General features: G+C 47.7%; 1 protein-coding gene across 8 annotated transcripts in view; it reads right to left on the reverse strand.

Moving 5' to 3' along the window:
* Positions 1–1,319: 1,319 nt before the first annotated feature.
* The window catches only part of FBXW8 (F-box and WD repeat domain containing 8), a 118,455-nt gene continuing 98,630 nt past the window's right edge, over positions 1,320–21,144 (reverse strand). For 2 of the 8 annotated variants that reach the window (XM_055550788.1, XM_055550785.1), the window contains exons 8-11: positions 18,331–18,458; positions 5,076–5,249; positions 2,504–2,614; positions 1,320–1,931 (exon numbers count right to left, since the gene is read on the reverse strand). In XM_055550788.1, coding sequence (XP_055406763.1) covers positions 1,787–1,931; positions 2,504–2,614; positions 5,076–5,249; positions 18,331–18,458 — 558 coding nt within the window. In that variant the 3' untranslated portion in view covers positions 1,320–1,786. The other 6 variants (XR_008703627.1, XM_055550786.1, XR_008703628.1 and 3 more) reach the window with 6 other exon arrangements.

Here is a 21,144-nt window from a genome sequence, read left to right on the forward strand (position 1 = left end):
TTCCAGGACTCCAGGTGATGGTGGGTTTCCCAACCATATGCACATGCTTGTGAACAGCGGGAAAGCTGCGCTTTGCTCTGGGATCAGTGTAGGCAAACTATCCCCACGCTGAAAATACACTTACTCTGTTTGATAGTCCCTTGGGCCTTCTTTTTTAAAACCTTTATCAATAGCTGTGCATTTCATCTTTTAAAAAAAACTGCTTTTGGCTTTAGGATCAACTTCACTATTTGTTGGTGTTCATCAGATTTCCCTGGTGGCTCAGATGGAAAAGAATCGGCCTGCAATTCAGGAGACCCTGGGTTGGGAAGAGCCCCTGGAAAAGGGAATGGCAACCTACTCCAGTATTCTTGCCTGGAGAATCCCATGGACAGAGGAGCCTGGTGAGCTGCCCTCCATAGGGCTGTAAAGAGTGGTACACGACTGAGCAACGAACGCTTAAACACTAGTTCATGGGTGTTTTTATCCTAACGCCTGCCTTCTGTGGGGGTCACTGGGACCTCTCTCGAGCTTCCTGAGGTGCCTGCTCAGGGCACTGACTTCCTGTCTTGTTTTCTATTAAGCTGCAAGGTCTCCCGGCCTCATCCCCTGGGTCTGGATGGTCAGCGCTTCCACTGTCACCCTTCCTGGTTTCCACTTCTATTTCCCTCTTTAAAAGCAAGTTAGATTCATGCTGCTTACAGCAGAAGCCAACCCAATGTTGTAAAGCAGTTATCCTCCGATTAAAAATTTAAAAATCCAAAGTTAATTCAGGAGCGCCTGGAGTCTCCAGGTCTTTGCTTTGCTCAGCACTCTGTTGATGTCTGATTGCAACCCACCGGGACTGGGGCACTGGACTGGGCCTGTCTGCTGGTACTGCTCTTCATCTAATCCGAGCTGCTCCTTGTGCCCTCCATACATGCTCATTTCTTGTGTGTGGCCTGTGGGTATCTGCAAAGGTACAGGATCCTATCTACATCCATTGTGTTGAGCTTATAAATTATAGTAAGTATGTCTTCCAAATCCTTACTTTAACTGATTTGATCTGACCACCCACCATGAGCATGGATTTGTCTGTTTAGCTCCACCAGTTTTCTGCTTTGATGTTTTGTAGGTATGGTAGGCGACTGCTGCTGCTGATTACAAGAGTCTTTAAATCAAGAGGAGTGCAATGGTTTGCCCTCTTAATCTTACGGAAATGGAAGCTATTTATCAGCATGAACAGGTCTCTTGTGTTACCCTGTCATGTCAGTGGGTTAACATGTCCTGTCTTATCTCGGTGGGTTAAACGGCTCCTCCGGTATTATCCCCTGTTCTCATTCTCTGCTCCAGAATCCATCATCTTCCCCCTATGTGGAGGACAGTTGTTTATTCATGAGGATGTAGAAAATGTCTACTTTGTATCACATGTTACAGACACCGTAGTAAGCAAAACAGTTATTAATGAAATTGTACAAATATAGAATTATAAATCAAAAGCTACCAGCATGAAGGACTACCTTCCAGATTGGGGACGACCCAGAGTTGAATTCGTGACCTCAGATCCAAGAGCCGGGTGGGTGATGAGGCCTTGTCAGCTCAGACCAGCGTATCCAAAGGCCCCCCCCAGAGAAGAAGGGGTTTGGAGACTGGAAAGAGAGTGTGCTGGAGGGGGGAGCTACAGTGAAGGCCTCTGCGTAGTGTACACAACGATGGGGGAGACCCCCCCAGCAGAGGGGTGTAGGGTCACACAGTGTGCCCGGGGCTGCTCTTCCCCACACTCACAGCCCCGGGCGGGGCCCCTCCCGCTCTCCAGTGAGGCGCTTCCCTAGATGCTGTCGGGGGGGAAGGCGAGCGCGAGGTCGTAGTTGTAACCCGGCATGGCATCGCAGGCCGAGCGGCAGATGGGCACCGTGCTCTGAAAGGCCAGCTGGTCCACTGCAAACGCGTAGGCCTGGATCAGCCCCCGGTGTCTAGAGAATGCACAGAAAAGCACGGTCAGTCCCAGGGCCCAGCCCCTGCCCCCGTGGCGTCTGCTCGAGACAGCCACTCATGACGACTGCCTCAGTGTGTCTGACCCTCAGTCCCACGCCTAGAGATGAAGAGGTGGGCAGACAGGTTTGGCGGAGGGACGTGAGTGTGGGGAGGTGCCCGACTGGGCAGGGAGCCAGGCCACCGGTAATGAGGGCCTCTGAGGCCCCGGCTGGCAGCCTCGGGCTGAGCGTGAGGACTGGGCTTTGGCACTGTCGCTAGGCTTCTACCACCATCTTAAGCCTTCAGTCTTGGGCTCTAGGCATGTGGCCACAGCCCCACCATGTCCCTACCACCTCCCCACCCCCACAGCATCCAGCTGCAGCAGGCACTCAGCCCACGGTACTGCCCACATCTGTGTCTGTTCCTGACCTCAATGAAAAGAACGGCCGTGCCTGAGGGTACACCCTGCAGGGAACAAGGTGGCCCAGGCTGTTCTAGCAACAAAATCAGGCTAAGAGTGTCTGTTCTGAACACCTACACACCCAGACCAGCCCCCGCCCCAGGCGCTGACCTGCGGTGGGTGGCGAAGTTGTCCAGGTCGGCGTTGCGCACCACCCGCTCGTAGGGCACGTGGGCCGTGATGAGGCTGTGGCTGTTGAAGGAGATGTGCCGCACGGGGTGTCTGCAACACACGGGGACACTTGTCAGGGTAAGCCTGCGGAAACTCACGTCCTGCCTCTGCTACCAGGGCCTCAAAGCGGGGAGCTGCATGGGGCTCCAGAGCCGCCTAAGCCAGGCTCTTCCTTCACAGCAGAGGAAACTGGGCCTCCAAGGGCCAGTGTCTGGCCTCCGGCCCCCAGCCTCGCGGAGACCAGGCCACCCGCTGGGCCACCTCTGGACACGCGTCTCCATGGCCCTGTGCTCTGGCCAACGCTCCAGCACCTGGCGCACTGGGACGTAAAAGGTCAAATAACCTGAGACACCTCAGACACACGCGGTGGAGAACAGCCCCTCTCGCGGGCTGGCCTGGGCCCAGCCACGCCAGCTCTCTGAGCCGGGTTCCCCATCTGCAGGGTGTGCCTGCCCAGTGCTGCCCACAAAGGCCCCACCGGGCCCGGGACTCAGGAGCCCCCTCACCTCACTACTCTTGAAAGGATCCTCTGCTCTGGCCCAGACGACGGCCCGCCCCCGGCCACCCCCAGGACAGGACTCCCGCTTGGCCCCTCTCAGAGGGCTGTGCTCAGGCTTGTGGCAGCACAAAGTGGCTTCAGACCCACCACGCGTAAGTCTCGCCACTCAGTCGTGCCCCACTCTCCGTGACCCAACCGACTGCAGCCCCCCAGGCTCCTCCATCCTCAGTCCATGAGATTTTCCAGGCAAGGATACTGGAGTGGGTTGCCATAAAACCTATGTAGCAAAGACTTTTTGTTCACTTAAAAAAACTTCCTCCAGTGGAGCAATGGGCCAGACACAGGATAGAAAAGCTGTCTAATGCAAGCAGATGCCTGCCATCAGAGAGCGTCCCAAGTGTTAAGAAGGTGGGCTCTATTCTCATGAAAAGCAGCCAGTGTTTCCAGAGCATCAGAGATGTGATGAGACACAGTTCAGCACTGGGAGGAGGAAGAGGAGACACCAGCACAGACTACAGGGGTCAGCCAGGCCCTCTGAGAAGGGCAGGGGGTGGCCTGGAGGGGCTGAGGGGGTGTCCCTGCCCCGGAGATGGCTGGGGGCAGGACAGGCATCTTGGCCAGAGCAGAGGATCCTCTTAAGGTGGTGACGGGGTTCCTGAGTCCAGGGTCTGCGGCACCGGCTGGACAGAAAAGCGTTCCTGGAGAACTTCGGCCCAGCGAGGCAAGAGGGCTGGAGAGCAAAGTCTAGAGGACGGGGAGGGACAGGTCGGGGCTCAGTCCCAGGCGTGCCACTGGTGGGGCGGGGGGGTGGGGGCACCTGGGGAGTGTGGCTGTGGTGGGCAGTGGGGTGGGAGACTGCAAACAGTGGGACCAGAGCTCGAGAGGCCATGGGGCACTGGCTGCCAGGACTGGACTGAGTCTGAGAATCCCCAGCAGACTGAGCAGCATCAAAGCCTTGCGCTGGTAAACGGGCTTTGCGACCTTCTCTGGGACAAGCGCTAAGCCCTGGTGAGAACTGAGGGGCATCACAACTGAGCTAGGAAGGTGGGGCAGGACAGAGCTCTGGGCACCAGCTTACTTACCCCGGCTTCACCTTAACGATCCACCCGAGGGAGAACAGCTTTTCAGGGAGAGAGAGAAGAGCTCGGCTCGAGGGCAGGCCTCGTGGGCTGTCGGAGCGGCCAGGCATAGACAGCTCTTGAGAAAAGAGTAAAAGGCTGTCCCTATAGATGGATCGGGGCAGCCATGGTGCGGGCATTTGCTGCCCTCTGGCACCACCTGGTGGCAACTCGATGCGTTCCCCACGGACAGCAGGCACCCCAGCCAAGAAAGCTGCCGGCCCAGCGCCAGCTACCACTGCCCCGCAAGAAGGCAAGCCAGTCCTCTTTGGACCTCGTACTTAAACTAGACCTGTGAGAAGTCTTCACTTCTTCATGCCATGCAGTTGGCGGGGACACGCCTCGGTGTCTATCTGCAGCCTCAGCTGTGGAAGCTCTGCGTCTCGTCACAGCGGTGCTGATGGACAACCCGGGGGGCTGGGGGTGGGAGGGGTTTGCTGCCTGTCTCCTGCAGGGACGTGGGGGGGCTGGGTGGGTGTGGGCGAGGGGGCAGCCTCCGGTCGGCTCCAGCTGATCTCTGCTCAGGTGAGGCCACCTCTGCTTTAAAGGTTAGAAGCAAGCTCAAGATGTTTAACAGGTGAGGCCCCCTTAGTTCCATTTACCTAGCCATCTGCTCTGCTTGCGAGAGTATCTGTCTCTTGAATTTTAGAGCTAAAGGTTCAAGTTATAAATTCCTCCTTAGCTGAACCTGAACTTTTCAGTGTGAAGCGCCCTTGTAAACGGCAACACTCCCTGGAGTGGACGGATGGGGGGGTCTGTCCCATCACGGTCTCTACCCGAGCCGTGTGGTGGCCGTCTGAACAGGCAGCAGTGACCAGCTCCAGTTCTGAGACCATTTCCAGAGATCTCAGCAGCTGGCTCGGAGGATCACAGCAGCACCTGCGGGCCGGCCTACCTGGAGTGAACCTCCCAGAGCTTCTGGCTCATCCGGTAGTCCCACACAGAGACCAGGCCCTCCTCGCCTCCACTGACGATCTTCCAGTCATCCATCTGGACTGCAGACACTCCGAGCTGGTGGGCGGAGATAGACAGGGCGATGCTGTCGGTGCGGAGGTCGTGGATCCTCACCCTGCAGGGCCCGAGGTGAGCAGAGAAATTAGCATTAGAGCCCGAGGTGACAGATTCCTCCTCGTCTGTGCACAGCGACCCTATGAAGATGAAGAATATGAAACTCCTTTAGTTACAAACGTCTGAACATTCACCTCCATGGTGTACTCTCCCAGGAGGCTACGGGGCACTAGAAATGACCTAGTTCAGAGCCCCCTCAACTGCTCAAAGCACACACAAGTGAAAGTGTTAGTCACTCAGTCGTGTCCGACTCTCTGCGACCCCGTGGTCTGTAGCCTGCCGGGCTCCTCTGTCCATACTTGAGTGGGTTGCCATCTCCTTCTCCAGGGCACCTTCCCAACCCAGGGATCGAACCTGGGTCTCCCACATTGCGGGCAGATTCTTTACTCTCTGAGCCACCGGGGTAGATCAAAGCACAGAACAAGGACACAGATACAAGCTGTCCTGGACAGCAGCCCCTGGAGAGGGAGGCTGTGACCTGACTGGCACGCTGCTTCCATGGGGACCTGGGCCTGAGAAGCCCAGCATGGCAGTTCTGCTGTCTGTATGCAAGTCTGTTAAGGGCAAGATGTAAAACAGCTACATTTGTCTGCAACCTGAACCGGTGCCCAGTTCACCCGAAAAACAGCCCTTTTCAGGTGGAGTGGTACATGGTTAATCAGCGTCTTGTTGAAATGTGCAAAGGGGATGCATCCATCATTGACTAAGCATAAGAGAATCAGGATGAGACTATGTAGACACTGGGGAGTTGCTTACCTGAAATCTTGAGATAATTACCTACCTTGTAATAATCTGAAGAACATCTTTAAAAACTACTTTTTATACAAGTATGTGCTGAATTTCTACCACCAAGAAGAGACTACTGCTGCCCACCAGCTGGCAGGGGAGCTGGACAAACGCGTCCCACACGGAGAACGTGGGGAGAGGGAAGAACTCGAACACGCTCCAGGCCCTGGGCTCTTACAGCTCTATGAGCATACCCACACACGAGCTACTTTCAGCATTCTGAGGGGAAATTATTTCAACTGGAAATTCTATACTGCATTACTTACCAAGTTTGAGGGCATAATGAAGAGTTTTTCTTTTTTTCTTTTTTTTAATTTCTACCAGAAAAGGACTCAAAGTGAGCTACCCGTGGATACTCTCTCAAAGAAAGTGGGATGGCAAAATATCAGAAGGACAGTGCGGAGCCCCCTGCCCCCCACAGAATGCGGTATGAGCATCGCAGACAGCAGAGAAAGACCTACTATGTCAGCTGGGCAGACGGACGCACAGGACAAGGACAAACCACCTCTTAAGAGGAAGAGCCTCAAACAGGCCACAGAGCAAAACTCAATATGTGCTACACATGAAAGGCACATTGGCGTGTGACAAGGAAGAGAGGTGACAATTTTAATACCTGAAAATTTCAGAGCAAAAAGCATTAGCTGAGAGTACTTCATAACGATGAGACGGGTACAGTGTACTAAACGTTTCATAAAACTTGGCGGGAAAAAAAGCCCACATGTAAAAAGTATAAATCAAATATTCCAATTAAAAAACCACCCCATGATTTACACTTTTGCAGGTGGGTTTTAGTACATTTAATACACTGTCACACAGGGAGCTCAACCACCCCAGTGCTCTGTGACAGCCTAGAGGAGCGGGAGGAACATCATGTATACTTAACGGCTGATGTGTACAGTTACATCGTATGTAAAATAAAAAATAACACCTAAGAAATTCGTTTTGCTGTGCCCCTTCCCTCCATTACAAGAAAAGATCCCACTTAAATTAGCAATTAAAGACAAAGTACCTTATAATAACTCTCAACGTGGAGCTCTACCCACCAAAACTAACTATGGAGGACTTAGAGAATTAAAAACAATTAAAAATATTCGAGATAGGCAGGCCTTTCTAAAAACATTAAAAAAAAACAGCACGTCCACGTAACTGGTAAACTGGGGGAAATGTTTGCAGCAGAGAGGACTGGCTAATTTCTTGTTTAAAAAGAAATTCATTTAAATTGATATGACCCATTATTTTTGAAATATTTACTTGGCTGGTCGGGTCTTGGTTGCAGTATGCTGGCTTAGTTCCCTGACCAGGGCAGGGACGGAACCCCTGCCCCACCAGGCAAGTCACTGATAACCCATTATTAAACCGAGAGAAAAGAAAAAGTTGACAGGAAAAGAAATATTAATACTAATGGCTTTTAAACACGTACAAGATGTCCCAATTCACTGGTAACGAGAGAAATTATGCACTAAAACTACAGCACCATAAGGGCACTTGTCAACTGTCTACCTGCAAAGGTCAAGTTCTGCAGTACTCTGAGATCTTCCATCCTGGATGGACAGGTACTTCTGTGCAGCTGATGGGAGCACAAGCCTTCTCTTTGGGGAGTGATTTGACAATATCCAACAAATTAAAAAATATACTTCACTTTTGACCTAGCCGCTCTACTTCTAGGATTTTATCTAGGCTACATCTCATACTGGGGGCTTCCTCAATGACTCAGTGGTAAAGAATCCGCCTGCAACACAGGAGACGTGAGCTCGATCCCTGGGTCAGGAAGATCCCCTGGAGAAGGAACTGGCAACCCACTCCAGTATTCTTGCCTGGAAAACCCCATGGACAGAGAAGCCTGGTGGGCTACAGTCCATGTGGTCACAAAGAGTCAGATATAACTTAGCAACTAAATACCACCACATCTAATATATGTGTACATCCACACACGTATATATAAGGCCATTAGCCACAGCACTTTTTTAGTAGCAAAGATGAGGCTTCTGTTTCAGGTACCTGCTGACCATCCCAGTAAATATCACTTAATATTGCTGGGTAAGACGTAACTACATCCTTCTAAAAGCCCTGATGAACTCACAGAGCACCTGACCTCCCTGGGACCCCTATAGAAAACCAGCCTGGAGAGCCTGAGCTGCAGTTTCTGGCGCCTGCAGGCGTGTGTGTGGTAGGGGTGAGGCTGAAGGCAGGTCCAGTCACAGGAAGCAGTGGGCCTGGCTCTTCCTTCACCACAGGGCCAAGACTGGGGGCCGCCCAAACAGGCGTATTGAGAAGTCGCTTCACAAAAAAGCAGTATAGAACTTCTAGACACAAAAGCATAATCCTGCAATTAAAATCATCAGACAGTCCAGAAGCAGATTAGACAAAGCACTTGTAAATTAGAAGATAAATCTGAAAGGTTACCTAGACTGGAGCACGGAGAGAGAGAAGCAGATGAAAAATGTGAATGAAGGGTTAAGAGACAGGAAGGATGGGAGCGGATGGTCCAGCTTATTTATGCCCGAAAGAAGTTTCCCTAAGGAGAAAATACAGTGTATGGCAAAGAAGCACTATTCGAAGTGTTAATGGCTATTTTCCCAGAATGAAAGACGGGCATATGCACACTCATGAACACTAATCAGAATAACTTAAAAAGAGATACATATCAAAGAGTATCATCATAAAGCGGGAAACCACAAAAAAACAGAGGTCTTAAAAGCAACCTAAGACAAAAAGATGTTATGATAATTAGAGCATCGTTTTTGCGTCATCATGAATCTGAGAGACTCAATGGTGCACACAAGTTACCTACCTCGATCAGCTGAGGCCGTGACGGTGCGTCCGTACAGGCGTGATGGAGGCCTGCACAGGCAGGAGAGGATGAGAACGACGCGGACTGAGGGCATCCGTCACTCACACACTGCCTCACCCCAGGCACCCGGGCCCAGCCATGTGCCAGCTCGGGGGTGGCGGCGGCTGCACCCACCTGACTGTGAAGGCCCCCTTCTGGAGAATGCAGCTACCCAGCCTCCTCTGAGCAGAGAGACGCTCCCAGGAGACAGCTTCTCCCCGTATATACTTTTTTGTGCTTTTGAATTTTAAAGGTATAGATGACTTCTCTTAAAGACTTTTAAAAGTAAAATGCCGGAAGGACACACATACTAAACTGGTAACAGTAGTTACCGTGGGGAAGAACGTCAAGGAAGAATGAGAGGAATGAAGGCAGCCTTTACTTCTCATTCTAGACACAGCCGAACTATTTAAGAAACGAGCTCACGCGTGACTGGGAGGGGCTCCCGGGGCTGGGCCTTCAAGTACTGGTCATGCTCTGTTTCTTGTGTGTGTGCGCTGGGGGAATGCCCAGGCATTCGGTTGTTCTTTAAATTCTACACAACATACCTTGTATACACTTCCACATAGGTGTTTTGTTTCAAATCACACAGGGTTTTAGAAATCTAGTGTCTTAGGACACAGAGGCTAGGTCCAGGGCTGCCTCCAGGCTGTTGGCTGGACGACTGAGAGCTCCGTCAACCTCCTCCCCACCCAGCCCCGCTTCCCAGTGAGGGGGTCGAAGACCAGAGAGAGGCAGAGCGAGTGTGAGGACAAAGCACTCCCTGGGTCAGCATTTGGAGACACTAATCTTTGGGCATTTGTGGGTAAGAGAAGAGAGAAAAGGTAGAGCTGCTGTGAAGGGAACCCTGCCTGCAGGCTGCAGCTGCAGGTTCCTACTAATGGGAACCAGAAAAGGACGAGGGGGAGGGAGAAATTTTTAGCTCGAGTACTTTTCAGTGCATATTTGGGTAATAAGGGTCTATTTTGCTCTGGTGATTTTCATAAAGAGCTCCTCTGTTGAATATTTATACTCTCATCATTTACAGTTTGGCTGTTAAGGAGACAAAGGCAAACACAAATTTGGTCCAGAAGTTCAAAGTTTGCCATCTGTTTTCCTATTGTATTTAGATACCAGCATGGATGGCTCCAAACAAAACACAAATACACTGAAAGATACGCCATTAGTGTATTGTATCACTAAGGAAAACAAAGATGGGCCAAAAACAGACTCGAACTTATCCCCGTAGGGAGAAAGGAAAGACTCAGAAGACATCTCCTTAGAGAGGCAAGGCTCTGGTCTCTGGTAGACAGAGACAGCAACCAGGGCGGGAAGTCCCCACAAACCTTTCGTGGCCCTAGCCTGAACAGCAGCGCTCCTTGGCAGAGCGTGTGCCCTCGGCGCACAAATCAAATACCTGACACGGGGAAACAGGTAGCACGGCGAATGGGCACAGACATGCCAAGACAACTGATTCCAGGGACAAAAAGAAGCCCACGGTGGACACGGTGAATCCCCAGCCAGCGTGCGTTTCATCAACTTTGCCCGATGAAAAGGAAAAAAAAAATTGGTCTGAAAGCTGTAATTGTATTATGTTTAATATTCATGGTTGGGTTTGGAGGACTGTTCCAACACTCTCCTTCTCTCCAGCCCCTCTCTAATGAAAATCACACCATAGGAGTCGGCTCGAGCCCGCCAATTAAAACAAAAGACACCAGAACCTTCCAAAGACTCCCAACAGAGGAGCATCCATCTGATGGGCAGGAAAACGTGCTGGAAGCGAGAGGGAGGCACGCTCTGGCTGGTCCTGTGCTAAGAGCTCTGAATAACTTATTATAACACTTGCAGATGGAGCAAGTGTAACATTTACGCCCCACTCGCTCTCCCTAACAGCCAGCAGCAGCACCAGAAGCCATCACAACTCTGCATTTGTCAGGGCGAGAAGCAAGCTCCAAGACTCTTTAATTAGTGGTCACAACTCAGAGCTTGCTTCCCATTGGTTTGGACTAAATAGTCCCTTATAATAGTAAGGCCAAAAAAAAAAAAAGGCAAAACACTGTATTTGATGGCAAAAATGAAGGCTGTCCAGACTCTGGCTTGGCAGTTTCATGAAGAAAGACCTGACCTTCAGCTATACTTCTATCCAGAAAATAAAGGCAACCAGCAAGATGGCATGAAAACACAGTCCTTCTTTTTCAAAATGACCAAATTAATCAAGAAAACAAGTTTTTTTGTTGTTTTTTTTTTTTAAAGAAATCAATAACATGATTCTGTTTTGTCTCATCAAAGCTAGGCTATTAAAGAGGATTTTAAAATATAACATATGGCCAAATCAGTAGCTGTAGCTATCTACTTATCTATATCTACACAGCACCAATGATGGTCTTTGGTGAATGATTTATTTTTAACAGCAACTAGAAAAACATGGATTTTCAGGCAGAACTGACGAGTTGAATCCAACCAGGCCATGGTCAGAGCTCTCTGTATTGTAAAGCTGTCTCTCTAGAGTTCTTTGTATTTTGCCCACAAAAGTAATAAGCCCTGTGAGAGTGATCACTCGACCTTTCTAGGCCTGTCTCCTTAGCTGGGCCGCCACTGGATGGTCTTAAAGAGCTCTGTGAGACTGAACACTCTATAATCCTCACAAGACAGCCCATGACACCACCTGTGGACAAAAATGAGATATGTATAACACCAAATTAACAAGGTACATTGGGAATATGGAAACATTTAGCTAACTGTAATATCCTTTAAAATTTTAAACAGATAAGTATACCTAGCACAACCTCTCCATTGTACGGTCAACTGGTTTTCAACAGTGCGGCCAGACGATCTGATGGGGAAAGAATGGCCTTTTCTCAGCAGACCATGGTTCTCCTAGGACAGTGGATATCCACAGGCAAAGAAAAGGCGGGACCCCCACCCCACACTACATACAAAAGTTTAACTCCAAACGCGTCACAGACCTCAATGGAGGGCAAAACCACAGAAATTCTTCTAAGTAAACATAGGAATATGTCTGTGACTTTGGGCTAGGAAATGGCTTCTTCAATGATACCAAGAGCACAAGCAGTAAAGAAAAACTGGAAAAGTCAAACTCTATCAAAATTTAAAACTTCCATGCTTCAAAGAACACTATCAAGAGCGTGAAAAGAACCCACAAAATGGGGAAACATATTTACCAGTCGTATCTTATAAGAGGTTGGTATCCAGACTAGACAAAGAACTCATAAAACTCAATAAATAAAAAGACAACCTAATTAAAGAATGGACTAAGGCTCTGAACAGACATTTATCCAAAAAGGCCAAGAAGCACATGAAAGGATGTTCAACGTCACGTCTTCAGGGCAGCTATCATCAGAGACAACGGTAAGTACAGGTGAGGGTGTGGAGAAACTGGAACCTCCACCCACTGCTGCTGGGAATGGAAGACGGCACCGTCACTGGAAAACTGTCTGGCAGCTCCCTGGATAGTTAAACACTGACTTATATAAGCCGGCAATTCCACTCCTAGGTATGTATACACAAGAGAACTGAAAATATAACACCTATACAAAAATTTGTGGCTGAATGCTAATAGCACTATTCATAAGAACCAAAAAGTGGAAACAACCCAAATGCTAACTGATGGATGAATAATGAGTGAATGTGGCATACTCACACAGTGGAAAACGACTTGGCCATAAGGAGGAATTAAGTGGTGATTTGAGCTTATCTTGGAGGTTTATCTTGGAGACACTACGCTGAATGGAAGGAAGAAGCCAGCCACAAAAAGGTCATATGTTCTATGATTCCATTTATATGAAATCTCCAAAGCAGATCCATAGAGGCAGGAAGTGATTAGCAGTTGCCAAAAGCTAGAGGGGTTGGGGGGATGTGGAGAGTGTCTGCTAATGGGCACAAGGTTTCTGTCTGGGGTGATGAAAAAGTATTTTAAGATCACAGCAACCTTGTGAACTTTACACGGGATTGTATAATTTAAACTGGTGAACTGTAGGTATGTAAATTCTCTCTGATTAAGCTAAAGTTTTAAAAAGAAAGATTACAGGAGGAAAAAGCAGTGGGATTTGTTGGTTCAGCGAGTATTGCCTTGGCAGCCCACTAACAACCTGACACACACCCTTACCACCAACTCTTTGTTGTTGTTTTTGGCGCTGCCACGCGGCTTGCGGGGTGGGGTCTTAGTTCCCCTGACCAGGGATTGAACCCAGGCCCCAGCAATGGCAGCACAGAGTCCTAACCACTGGACCGCCAGGAAGTCCCACCTTATCACCAGCTCTTATTCTGGTTGTCCCCAGCGGAGCATTTCCTAGTGTGGATCCCAGGTTTCACTCATTAGAGAGGAAGGAGCAGCTCCCAGAGAGGAGACTGAGAGCAATAGAATGGGAAGGGACCCCATGTAATACAGCTCTCTGCTGCCAACTATTGAGCTTATTTTAATAATTTAAAGAGAACAGGAGTTCTGATTCTGACTTCAAGTAAGCCCATAGCTGCCTGTCTTCTGCTGCTACAACCAAAACCTCTGGAACAAAAAGGCAAGGACCTAAGGACCCTGGAGAGCTGACTCAGTACAGCAAGTTGTGGAGGTCGCGGGTGGGGGAGGAAGAGCCTCACTCTGAGCATGAGCTCCAGGAGAAGCCTGTGTGATGGTGCGGGAGCTGAAATGCTAACAGAATCGTCACCCTCTTTCTGAAGAACCGACGACAGAAGCCCCTACGTCCAAAGAATGTGGGTGTGGGTCTCTGGGGATTCCCTCTCCTCTCTCTCTGGTTTGCCCATGGGCAGTCCGTACTCACAGAGCTGCACTCACAGGTGAGACTCTGAGAGAAACCCCATCTCCTGGTCAGAGGCCCTGGGAAAGGGGGCCCTGAAAGCTAGGAAGTGTAGGGATGCAGAGCGGGAGGAACTGGCGACGGGGAGCCCGTGACACTGGGCGTGACTCCTGCTCACGCAGACGCTAAGCTGTGCCACAAAGGCTCCAGCAAGACTGACGGTCTCAGCCGAAGCTCCGGGCGACACATGCAGGACAGAGTCAGAGAAAACTGAACTGACACCCACTGCAGGCAAGACACAAGCTGCAGTCTTAACCAGGGGCAGTGCCTGTTTGAAACAGGATTATGCAACAGGACACAGCGCACACAAAATGTCCAGGACACATCCCACATTACTTGATACTCCTCCCGCCCTGAAAGCCCCAGGAAGATGTAACCCGTTCTCCATGCAAAAAACAATGTCAACCCTAAAATAACTCCGGCTTTAGGAATCATCAGTGACTTTAAAGCAGCTATTTCAATTATATTCCAGGAGGTAAAGGTACAGGGATAAGAAAGGATGAGATTAGGAGCAAATAGAAACAATGGAAATTTTGAACCAAAGAGTATAAAATCCAAAATTAAAAAATTCACTAGATGGGCTCAATAGTACAATGGAGATGACAGAGGAAAAAGTTAGTGGATCCAGAGTTAAATCAATAGATATTTGCAACCCGAAGAATATAAGGCTCAGGAAAGAAAATGAATCGAGTTTCAGGTATCTGTGAGATAAAAGGTTTGTCCTTCACATCACTAAAGTCCCAGGGGAGAAGGGAAACGGATCAGTGTGGAAAAAAATATTTGAAGAAATAATGGCAAAAAACTTCCCAAATTTGATAGAAGACATAAATTTACAGATTCTGAATGTTCAGTGAACCCCAGACAAGGGTAAAACTAAAAAAAAAAAACCCAAACCCACAGTGGTCTATTTCTTGCAGACTTTATCTTAGTAACCCAATCAAGTTTCTCACAACCGTTCTAATTTCTAAGTTATGGACTTATTTTTGCCTTCACTGAACAAATACAAACTTTTATTTAATTGAAAACACCATCCAATGTAAGAAGCACCATTACTTTATGTAATATTTTAACATGCTGCCAATTATTTGTAAGATGTTATAAAAGACACATCTTGATTTTATAGATGTGAAAATGTAAAAAAATAAAAATCAGTGCATCTTAAATGCAAAATATACAGAGTTAATGGCTTCTCTGATAGCTCAGCTGGTAAAGAACCTGCCTGCAATGCAGGAAAACCCAGTTCGATTCCTGGGTCAGAAAGATCCGCTGGAGAAGGGACAGGCTACCCACTCCAGTATTCTTGGGCTTCCCTTGTGACTCAGCTGGAAAAAGAATCCACCTGCAATGAAGGAGACTTGGGTTTGATCCCTGGGTTGGGAAGATCCCTTGAAGAAGGGAAAGGCTACCCACTCCAGTATTCTGGCCTGGAGAATTCCATAGGCTGTATGTATAGTCCATGGGGTCGAACAGAGGGACATGACTGAGCAACTTTCACTCATTTCACATACAGAGTTAAGCCCTCTCTGAGCACAAGACAGACACTGTGGTAAGACATAAGCTTCTATCCCTAACACTGGATGTACAACCCACCCCTCCTCCTCTAATATTGCTTAACCACTCTTTCTTCTTGGCTTAGCAGCAAAACACAAAATAAACATTTAAAAAACCATCACTGATCTAGGGTATTAAAACTCTTGTGCACAGCCCCACCTATAAAAGCCCACTGTATCACCCTTCCCTTCCAATGAGGGCAAGGTACAACCCAACAGTAACTCAGTTACCACACCTTGATCACTTTATAATCTTTTATCAGACTCTACTTAACCTCTAGTGACAAGCTAGAACTATTTTTTCATTTTTAATTTCAGCCTATACCATGCCGCCTCCCCCTACCCCGAAACACAACTCCTTATATAATTCCACCCATATTTACAAAGTTACTCAAGCTGATTTCCTTACTTTAATGAAACTTTATTTTTGTTTTACCCTTGGACAGTTTTATGTACCTTTAGAGTCTATTCCATTCTCAAGTTATTTATGAAGTACCAAGAGAAAGCAACAGAAATTTAGTTTTTAAAATTAAAAAGGTCCCAAGGTTTTTAAACTGCACGTGTCACTAGGTGAAAGCCACATGGCTCTCTCCACAGTATTTGCCCCTTCCTCTCACTTCTGAAATAAAACATACACTGTACAACCTAATGAGATCCTACTCATAGTTATTAAATATTAAGCCTTTGGGAAAATCCCAAAAGACATGCCTGTATACACTTAGAGTCCATATTCTTTCCTTTTTGAAAGTGAAAAGTCGCTCAGTCATATTCAACTCTTTGCGACCCCATGGACTATACAGTCCACGGAATTCTCAGGCCAGAATACTCCGCCCTTCCCTTCTCCAGCGGATCTTCCCAACTCAGGGATCGAACCAGGTCTCCCGCATTGCAGGAGGGTTCTTTACCAGCAGAGCCACAAGAGAAGTCCTTCCTTTTTACAGATGTGTAATATTTTAAGCCCCATGTTTCAAGTTCATGTTGCTAACACTGTAAATGTGATTCATAAAGGACAATCCTATATAAATGGTGACCCTCTGAGGTACCAGCAGTGGTCAAGCCAGTGGCACACAGATCTAGAACTGGCCCTGATGAAATGCCGTTTTGGACAGCCCCCTCCCCAACTCCAAGTCCCTAGTCCATTCTTTTCATCCATAAAGACAAAAGAAAAGTGAAAGTGTTAGTCGCTCAGTGGTGTCTGACTCTTTTTGACCCCATGGACTATACAGCCCGCCAGACTCTGTGCATTGGGACTGTCCAGGTAAGAATACTGGAGTGGGTTGCCATTCCCTTCTCTAGGGAATCTTCCTGAACCAGGGATCAAACCTAGGCTTCCCGCCTTGCTGGCAGATTCTTTACCATATGAAAAAAACCATAATGTTGGTATATTAATAAAAAGGATTTAACATGGTCAGACTGGGCCTTCAAAATGACCAGAGAGCCCTTTTACACTATGCGCTCGCTTCTCCTCTGGCAGTGGGTATATAGTCAGGCAGCTCTGCTCCAGAATAAAACATCGGCTTAACCCAATACATGCCGGCCTCCTCACTTGACAGCAGGATGAGCGGCTGACAACGGTCAGGACGATCTGGCTGTAACTGAGCTTCTAGAGCTAACTAGGCTGCGTTGTGCAGAGAGCAGAGTTCTCTTTCGGGGAACACCATTTTGGTTTCCTGGCAGCCTCACTGTGGTTGATCACCTACACGCTCATACTGTCGGCAAACACTGAAGCATAACCCACAGTCCCACACTCTTCCATCTGGATGCCCCGCTAGAGCACTCCTGGAAGGCGGGGGTGCTGCTGGGCCCCTGGGGGAGCTCCTATCAGACACGCTCGGAGCCTTTGTCCAGTTCAGATCGGAAATGAAAATGGGAAGAGTAAGCCTACAAGCCGGTTTGTTCCGCCTGCTGTGCCACAAGTGGGCCCAGTTACCAAGCCTAGGGTTTGTCCTTTTTCTTTTTTTAAAATAAAAAGAAAACCTGCCTGCATGTATACTAAGGATTTTAATTCTCAAGTATGAGAAGCAGCTGTTTCAGGACGCCTTGAGGGAAAAAAAAATAAGATCAAGTATTTTCTTTCAGTAACGCACACTCACATTATCTTTTTGCTCTATGGGAGTGGGCAGTAGTGGTGGAGGTCAGAAGTTGGAAATATTATTTGACAAAATAATTATTTTTGCAAGCTGCACTCACGTGACAGAGGTCTTGGATTTGGCACAAAGGAGGACCCGCCTCACGATCTGATACCCCCACCGAGCTGCCCGCCACCTGCAGCCCAGAGCCGGCCGGGGAGGGGCTGCTGGCCGAACCTGGCCTCCGGCCACCCTACCTCTCTTCAGGGCACTGGATCAGACGTGACAGATATCCAGCCAAAAAAAAGAAAGAAAGAAAGGAAAGGAAGAGACGTGGGGGAGAGGGCACAGAAAGGAAAAAAAAACCCTAAAATTTGGGCTCCGTCTTTTCAAACACTCTAATCCTTTCGTGCTGATGGGTCCTGGAGCGGCCGGAGCTGGCACGGGACCCTGGAACGGGAAAATCTGACTCCCTCAGCCAATACGTTACAGGGAAGACTGCTAATCAGCTAAATAGAAACTGGAATCTGTTCACATGAAGTCTCCCCCCTCTCCCGCATCACCAGAGGGACACCATAGTGTTCTGAAACACACTCTTGACATCATTTGGCAGGCAACCCTGTTTTGCTTAACATGATTCATCCCTTAGGTTATTGTTTTTAATATTAGAAAGTGAGCTTTTAAATGCCAAACAAATTTTATAGCAGGGGGACAAAAGATATTCCAAGTGGTCTCACTGGACTTTCCACCAACTGCGTCCACCAAATGGTCTAAAAGACCCCCTTCCCATGGAGTTTCAGAAACGAGACAGAGAGGCGGCTCCATCCAACTATTACCTAATATGAGACTTTTGTTCTCCAAGTTCAAAGAGACAGTATTTGTGGGGTCAGGGCTGAACTCAGGTGGGCAGAGCTGTGAGTGAGAAGTGAGGAGGGTGAGCTCTGCAGGAAATCAAGCGAGTTCAGTGGGGCTGAGTGGCCCAATCTCCCGAGAAGCTGCCTGTGGCAGCCAGATATGCAACTGTGTGGAGACCTACCTCCGGTCCATGTTGCCGCTGACCATGAGGTTGGGAGGGCTGTCCCGGAGGTTGACGCAAGAGAAGTCGCCCAGCGCGTTGCCCAGCTTCGAGACGCAGCGTTCTGCTTCCAGGCTGTACACCAGGATCTGGGGAGGAGGAGGAACACACAGGTGTGCGTTAGGGGAGCAGGCCCGCACAAACACCTTCCACCCAGCATCGCCCAGGGCTTGGTCACACCACTCGCTCCCACAGAGAAGAGGCTCTGTCGCCTCATTTCCTGACCCCTTCCAGGTAATGGCAGTAGAGGACGTCCCTGCCAGAACAAAAGGAAATGCAGAAGAAAAGAAACTCCAAAGAATTCCAGGCCAAGGTGCAAACAAACTCAAAGGACACACAAAAAATGCCAAGTGGGGAAATTAGGTATCCCAATTTCCTAACACAGAAAAAGAAGCATGGAAACCAACTAAGGCTCACTGCTTCTGATTATATAATAGGGGAGGCTAATAGGGGAGGCTAACAAGAAGCCGGCATGGGTTCTCTCTTTTTCCCCCTCTGTATTTACACCACAACAGGTAAAAGAACGAACAGCAGAAGTATTAAGGAAGATGAAGCTTGCAGAGTTAACCACTAGATGACTCCTTTAAATGACAAACTAAAACACAAAGTCCTATTTGAAACATTAAAAAAAAAATTTCTTTTGAGATACAACTGATACTCCCCAACACTGCTCTCTTCAGTCACATCCACTTGCTAATTATAGGAAGCTCTGTTCCATAAGGTATGGAGGCAGCTAAGAAAGTATTCTTGGTCTCCAGACAATGTATTCATTATATTTGAACACTGCCTCTTCTCCCGGGCTTCCCAGGGTGGCTCAGCGGATAAAGAATCTGCCTGTAATGCAGGAGACCTGGGTTCGATTCCTGCGGCGGGAAAACCCTCTGGAGGAGGACATGGCAACCCACTCCAGCATTCTTCCCCGGGGCATCCCACGGACAGAGGAGCCTTGTGGGCTATAGTCCATAGGGTTACAAAGAGTCAGATACAACCGAAGTGACTGAGCATGCATGCACACCTTCTCTCCAGCAAAAAAGGGAGCCAGGGAGGATGATTCATAAGGAACCTTTCTGAAGATTATTTAAGTCTCTTATTAAAAAGTAATTCATTTAACATTAAGTGCTCACTATGGGTCAGTAACTGTTATTAAGTACTGAAGACACAGTCCTTGCCCCAGAATTCACAGTTCAAAAGCCTCTTCATTTACACACACATACACACACATATGAGCATACATTGTATTCTATTGATCATGGGGTTAAAATTCATCACTGAACTCAAAAGTTTTAATGTAATATTTTATAGTCTCCTCTCACCACACGCATGAAAATGATATGCTATTTTTTTGTTAACCTATACACTTACCAATTGTCAGTATACAGATTCATATTTCAGAATTGAGAGGTTAATAAACTGACCCCACCTTGAAAACCATCGATCTCACTGTCAACATACATTTATAAGAACCGAATCTTTGGAAATTCCTAAGAAACTATTGCTCATAGTATCTGAAAGGAGAGAGGGCAATTTCAAAATGTAAAATGCCTTCTTAATCCACAAAGACTATAGAGAACATGCTAAATTTTATTTTTATTTTATGCAGTTGAAAATAAAGTTTCTGAGAAAACTTCAACTATAAAATATCCAAAATAGGATTATGTGGACCTAGAAATAAATCAAATCTGCTATCTACGGTGAATATCCTAAAAACCGCATAAAAATTAGTTCCTAGAGGGAGCGGAAAAAAAACACCAGCAATCTCCTGGTCTACTTTAAAGTAACATTCCACACTTACATATCACTGTAGAGTTTTCAACAGGACTTGGACTCAATCTCTTGTTTTTAAAATACTTCAACATCTACAGCAGGAAGAAATGTCCACAGTAAATAGAAGAATTAAAATCTGATACTGAGTCTATTCCTATGTCTTTACTTTTTCTGGAAGTTTTTTTTTTTTTTTGCAAGAGGACAGGTCGTTTCTGAATGAAACAGTGGGATCTAATCCCTCTCCAAAAATTCATCATAAAGATGTCTAAGTTGGTAGTCAGGAGTCAAGGGTTTTCTAAAGTGTTGAATAATTCAACAACTCAGAACTACCAGAAGAGTACCTTGACCATTACGTTTAGTTAAAGACCGCAGAGATTAGAAAACACATTACCCATCTCAGAGGCGGTTCTTCCCACGTTACGAGTCCCTCAACGACCTTTACCATCTCTCTCTCCCTCCCGTGCTCTCTCTCTTTTAATAAGGTTGAGCAAATGGGACTTCATTTTATCTGATTGCCACAGACTAGTGAGATTAATTATTCATGCTCACGCTCTCCCTCTTGTTAAAGCCATGCATTAGACTAATTTTTCTCTTTATTGCCCTAGTTGTGTGAGTCTCAACCCCTGGCCACTTGACTCACTCTCAGAGGTGTATGGATATGCTAGAAAGAGGGAAAAAATGACCCGTAGCTAAAATCTTGGGAGAAAATGTTCTGCACTAATGTGACCGCCAAATCAATAGATGTTGCTGGGGACTTTTTTTCTTTGAAGTACCAAGAGTGTATCATAAAAGGGCTTAAATAGTGACTACAGAGCAAATTTTTGTAGGAGTTGGATATTTCTTTAAGAATTGTCCAGAAGGACTGAACCTGTTGTCTATTTTACAAAGAAAAGTGCAGGAGAGGCAGTGTGGGGTCTCTGGACACTGTGGGGTCTACTCTTTTCTCTCTGGTTTCCAGGTAGATGGAGAGGGCACCTGGGGGCAGCAAGCATTGTTTAAAAAGCACTTTGC

The sequence above is a fragment of the Bubalus kerabau genome, chromosome 16, assembly GCF_029407905.1.
Source record: "Bubalus kerabau isolate K-KA32 ecotype Philippines breed swamp buffalo chromosome 16, PCC_UOA_SB_1v2, whole genome shotgun sequence".
Classification (NCBI taxonomy): Eukaryota; Metazoa; Chordata; class Mammalia; order Artiodactyla; family Bovidae; genus Bubalus; species Bubalus kerabau.